Raw genomic sequence first — 6,215 nt, 5'->3', positions numbered from 1 at the left:
AGCCTTCTTAAATAGCTCCTCCTGTAGGAATTGTTTTAAAAGAGCTGGATTCCCAAACCTGTGTCAAGCACCAGTGTTTTAAATGGCTGTGAGTCAAGTCTTTGAAGAGCTTTCTTGAGTCTCGTCAGTGACATAAATGATAGCCCATTTCCATGCTGCATACAATTGTTAGGATTTATAAAGTTGTCAATATTTAAAAGTGCAAAAGCAGGAGAGACTGTAAAGTTGCCTATAAAATGTCTAATTTTCATTATTTGCACTATTTATCTTTGCACTTGATTGTTTTGAAAGTTAAGACTAGTCACTTTCACTTTTGTTTCTAGTCTTTTCTAATTCCTTGCAAAATTATGTTTTCAATATTCCACCCAAAGCAAAACTTAATATGCAATTAACTATGCTTTATAAGGCCAAGAACATATTTCTTAGTGTTACATATATAAAACAAAAATTTTTTTGATAAAATTTTTAATATGGGCCTTAATGTGCCGATAAAATCCTTTGTAAATGTGAGCTTTATCAATTCTTTAAATAAAGTAAAAGCTTAAGATAGAAGAGAGATATATATAAATATAAATATATATATATCTATATCTATGTATATAAATGATGCCTGAGTCTTTGAGAACTATCTTCCAGCCTGAGATGGCCTGGGTTTAGAATGCTGGTCTATTTTCATGGAAGTAAGTGAGGACTAGGTCCCACTGGATACATCATTTAGAAGCTGGAAGTGAAATGGTGGCAGGTGGCAGCTCCCTCTTTCTTACAGTTTTCCATAATGCTCATATAGTTTCCTCATGGTCTGTATAAAATAGCTAGTATTAAAGTAATCACATTAAATGAATATTCCTTTTGAGGAATTCAGGGTTAACAGTTAACGCTTGTTGAGGGAGAACAGCAATGGGCGAGAGCTGATTTATTCAGAGGCAGTCTCATAATCTCAAAGTTGGGCTATAGAAAGAAAAGTATACTTGCAAACCTATTTTTTGTCTTAATTGTGCAGCAGCGTTTAGAACTGCAAAAAAGAAAAAGAAATGGACAGTTTGGTTAATAGAACCAAGAGATTTTTTTGGTTAAAATTATTTTGTAAGTTACTAATTCATTTTGTATTCCCTTTCCCATAGTTTTTTATGCACCTCGTACTTAAACCCAACAAGTAAGAGGCCTCTTTTCAGATCTGGTTTATTTTTGGAATGCCTGAGTGTGGTTCTGGATGGCGGGGTGAGGGGTGTATTTTAAATCTTGACCTGGTCTTCTGAAAGTTTTGCTATTCATTCTGGGTCTTGTGTTTGCAAATTCTGTTGAAAATGTGGCATGTGTTTGAAAGGAGAATGTTACTTATGGCATACTATGAATGTCTGTGGCTGGATTCTATTGTGGAACTTGTGGGTTTGTCATTAATTTAGGTAGAAAGTTTAACTTGTACAGATTTTAGGTTTATCTACTGGAATTGTGCCAGGTAGTTGTCTGAATATGGACCAATTTGGGCAGATGAAGGTTAACAAATGTGTATTTGACTTGGGGTAATCCATTATTCAAAATGATAAGGTAAAGGCTTATATCTTTAGTTACCTAAGTTTTGTATTGTTAGGTCTTTGTGACTATAGATGATATTCAGCATATCTCTGAATTTCCTTTAAAAAAGAGAAAAATTTAATCCCTGAACCTTTTCTTTAAGACCACATTACATGAAAAATGAAAAAAGAATGCTAGGAAGTATCCTTGATTATTTTCAATGTGGTTGATTATTTTTGATCAGCTGAAGTAATTATTTTTCCTACTTTGAAGTACTTTATCCCAAATGTGAATAAAGGGAACAGATCAGCATTTGCCCCTACTACTCATTTTTTCAGGTTATTTTAAATTTTTGTCCCCATTTCCCAGTCCTGGTATAAAATGAATTACGGGTATTGCTCTAAGTCCCTATAACCCTTTATTGGAGTCCCAGATACCTTTGATAATCTAATGAAAGTAAAGGACCCTCTCTCCCTTAAAAAAAAAAAAAAAAAACAATGCACACCCGCAGATAATTTTGCATACAACCTCAGGGGCATCACCTACCTTCTGAAACCCAAGTTAAGAATCTCTGCTCTAAATATACTCTATGGGGAAAATTATGCAAATAATTGATTACAAAACTATTTGCTAAAGCCTTTTCAGATTGGACTTACTGTTGGGTGGTGACCCCTACTAGCAAAATGTGACATTACAGCCAGATTTGTTAAACATTTTATCCAAACAGAAGGAAGAAAAAAGCAAAGTTCTGAGAGCTGTTTATAAGGAGTCAGGGCCTCGCTGCACATGAGTGCCATTCATGGTTCAAGGCAGAGGTCAGGGTACCTGACAACTTCTTGCAGGTAGAGTTTGATAAACCACGATGCTCAGGATGCCAAGGGGTTAGCCATTATCTTAACCCCTTCCTCACCAAATGATTTTAGTTTTGTCTGTTTGGGAAACAAGAAATTGCTAGGGAAAAAAATTTTTTTTTGCCTTATAACTTTGCCATAACACATCAGTTTGGTCACTAGTATGGAACACTAGTATTATTTTTAAGAAGGTACATAAAACCAAAGTAAATTATTATCTATGTAGAACATTTACTAGTAACATTTGTTTGGGTGTGTTAGCTTTGACAATTTTTAACAGTAAATATTGGTTTTATTTAAAACTGGGAATCCAGTTTTTAAATAGGATAGTTGATATATCCGTTCTTTCCCCATGTGAAGGATAGTTGGAAGGTTTATGCATACTTTTTACTTTTTTCTCTTAATGCCATGCCGTGGGGTGGGAGGGGGGAGACCTTTTGAGTTAACAACTGAAAAAATGTCGTCTTCAAATGTCAAACTCAAAAAGCAGCACTTTAAGTCTAACTCTACACCATTTTATTGCATGTATTAGTTTTAATAATGATTTTTGGTGCATGCCTTTGGGCTTATTCAAAAGTGTATAATAGGAAAGTATATTTCCTTTCTTAGAAAGGAGATGTTTTTCTACTTTGCAACATGTGATTACAAAAATCTTCCTCTGTGTGAAGATTAACCATGTATTGAACTACTGAAAAGTATATATTTTTAGATATACAGAAGGAATCTACATGGAGCAGCATTCAGACCTATATAGAAGTCATAGCATTCTGTATAGGAACAAAAAAGGAAGCAACACTAAATACTTAAACAGACTTTGTTGGGTAGAAATACCTTAGATCTTGCATTGACTTCCAAAAAGAAAATGCCACAGAAGTTTGCTGAAACTTTTGTTTGAATTTTCTCTGTCAGTGTATTTAGCCCAAATACAATAACTTTGGGTTAGCACATAACACAAGAATCAAAAAACAGAAAAGAAAAAAAAAAAAAAAACCAAAAACACAAGGCTAACTAAGTCAGACTGGTTTGCCAATCCAGCTTGACTGAGATAAGTAAACTAATTACTTGCAACATGAAAAACTGTCCAACTCCTCTAAGATTTTGACACAACGACCTTGGCTGATGTGGGGAAGCCCACTCACTTGGATTACTGACCTGACAGTGAAGATTCATGCTTGACATGATTTCAAACCTGACACTGTCTGTTTAAGGAGCCTTGGTACAGTTTGCTAATTCAATCCCAGATACCTGTTGATTACCTGTGAGATCTAGAGTCCAAAGTAGCCAGCAGCCGTATCCCTGAGTGCTCTGTGCCCATCAGATATCTTGAAGTAAGCAGGGTTGGGACGGGTCACAGCTCAAATGATTGATCTCAGGTGCTGCAGACAGCCCCGATTCAGGAATTGAATCTGCTTTCTTGGGAGTCGTCACTGAATAATGTCCCACACTGCATGCTTACTGTAGAAGCTCTCTTAGAGGAGGCCCAGAGCACACATCCTAATTGCTTGTGGTACTCAGAGAGGGGGTGCTAACTCTGATGCCCTGGCCAAATTCCAGTTTAGGGATGTGGGTCTTCTCCTTGTCATTCTAATTGGAAATGTACATCACTTCCCATTTTTCCTGTTGATCTCAGTGCGAACTACACTAGTCTGTTTCTTTGTCCCACCCCAAATCTTTGAGATACTGGTGTGTATTATAAGGGCCAAGTTCATAGCCTTTTCCTGTTGCACAAGAGTTGAGATATCAGTGAGCTTGATGTCAAAGTGCCCTTCAATTGGAGGGTGGATTTTGGTAATGCTGAGCAGACTAGCTGGGCCCTCTTTTGGCAGAAGTTGGGGAATGTGCACAGGCCCGAGGCTTCCAACTGTGAGGTGTGAGCTGAAACCAATTTCCCCGCCTTTCTTATAGCATGTTGAGAAAATGCTGTTGGGTTTTCAGCAGTCAGGGAAGGCCGGAGTTCTGCAGCTTTAATCTGGGTAACTGAGGCTGGTTTGGAGCAAGACTTTGGTTAATTAACTGGGTTCTCAGATGCCACAGACTCCGTGAGAAGTCACCATTATTTTCAATGGTTGTGATAGAATTTCCCCCTAGTAGCCATTATTTTAAGATTATATTGCAGAGTTGCTTTATTTTGAGCTTTTTGTGTATACACAATCCCAAACTGGAAGAAATTAAAAAAAAAAAGGAATCCTGCTGTGAAAGGTATATATTACTCTAGATTTTTCTTACTGTAAATATTGTAAGATTGTAATACTGTCGATATTTTATTAACCAACAAATGTTAATCTATGTGAATTCAGACTTATTTTAAATGTGCTTCTTATTTACTGTGTGTGGTCCCTGTTGCTGACAGTATTAAGTTATATTCTGATGTAAGATTAACTTTATTAAAGAATGTAAACATTAATGTTTCCTTATGGGAAAAAAATAAAGTATAAAGAAGACAATTCTTTTAATTGAAATATACTGTGTATTTACACTTGCTAGACCCAGCACCACTTATAAATTTAGTACACTGTTCAGGATTTTAGTTAACACAGCTGACATGATTGTGGTCCATTTGAAAGTCTGAGAGTAGGTATCATTGGAATATAAGCAGTTTGTATTTGTCTGCTGTGAATCATAATCATGAAATTTCTAATCAAGTTTGTAAAATTTTTATAGTAAAGCATTTTAATGACAATTTAAAAATTTATCTTCTCTGAAGAATGGTCAAAACACTATCCTTTCAGAAAGAGTTGTTTTTGAATATCTTTCCAAAATGATTTTGGTTAAATGGACCAGATGTATATTAGTTAATATTGTTGATATTCTTTTGAGTTTACAAGTTAATCCTTATTGGAGATGTGCCAATATACAATAGAATATCTTTAATTTGCACTGTTTGGGGACCCCATTTAAGAATGCTGATTTTGCCAACTAAAAAGTAAGCAAATGCAATTTAAAAGTAAATTTGAGCATTCTGTATTAAATATGTGCAGTTATTCTCACATGAAGAAGCGCAGTGTGTCGGCCTGTAATATAAACATATCTGCTGTCATGTTCTCCCATCTCAGTGCTGGGAACGCACCATGTGGAAACCAAGCAAACGTGTTGTGCATCAGCCGGCTTGAGTTTGTTCAATATCAAAGCTGAAACTAGCGAGGTCTGCTGTACTGCTTATTGAAGTATTGTGATTCTTTTAGGCATTGATTCTTACAAAATATATACTGTAACAGTATACTTTGTACAGATTTAAATTTTATTTGAAAAAAAATAAAGTAGGCAAAAAAATAAAGATGTTTATTTTTCATGTGATGACATAAACAGATCCGTCTTTTGTTTCAGTGTTTTTGTGGGGGTGGGGGTTCTGGTTGATAATGAATTATTATGTGCTTTTGGTAGAAACCAATTTTATCCTATAAAGACTTCTACTACTTTCATATTACATATGACCATTAATTGACCATAAGCATTAAGTATGCTCTCACACACAGAAAAACTGTACTTTCTATTTTATTTTAAAAATAATTTTTTAAAAAGATTTAGATATTTTTATTGGGAAGGCAGATTTACAGAGAGGAAGATTTACTCCCATTATTCACTCTCCAGGTGGCGACAATGGTCAGAGCTGAACCAATCTGAAGCCAGAAGCCAGGAGCTTCTTCCATGTCTCCCACGTGGATACAGGGTACCAAGGCCTTGAGCCATCCTCAGCTGCTTTCCCAGGTCACAAACAGGGAGCTGGATGGGAACCAGGGCTGCTGGGATTAGAACCAGTGCCCATATGTGATCCCAGCTATGCGTGCTAGGCAAGCACTTCAGCTGGCTATGAAATGGCTATGACGCCGGACCCCAGACTTGTTTATTTTTAAA

The 6,215-nt window shown here is 36.0% G+C and overlaps 1 protein-coding gene across 1 annotated transcript; it reads left to right on the top strand.

Moving 5' to 3' along the window:
• The first annotated feature begins 585 nt into the window (after positions 1-585).
• LOC121152982 (IgA inducing protein) lies at positions 586-5,657 on the top strand. Its single transcript, XM_040975361.1, has one exon. The coding sequence runs from the start codon at positions 5,295-5,297 to the stop codon at positions 5,493-5,495; it is 201 nt and encodes a 66-aa protein (XP_040831295.1). The 5' UTR covers positions 586-5,294; the 3' UTR covers positions 5,496-5,657.
• Positions 5,658-6,215: the final 558 nt, after the last annotated feature.

This window comes from Ochotona curzoniae, unplaced genomic scaffold (genome assembly GCF_017591425.1).
Source record: "Ochotona curzoniae isolate NIBS_2020 unplaced genomic scaffold, NIBS_Ocur_1.0 contig_1, whole genome shotgun sequence".
Lineage (NCBI taxonomy): Eukaryota > Metazoa > Chordata > Mammalia > Lagomorpha > Ochotonidae > Ochotona > Ochotona curzoniae.
This window is presented reverse-complemented; position numbering and strand designations above follow the sequence as displayed.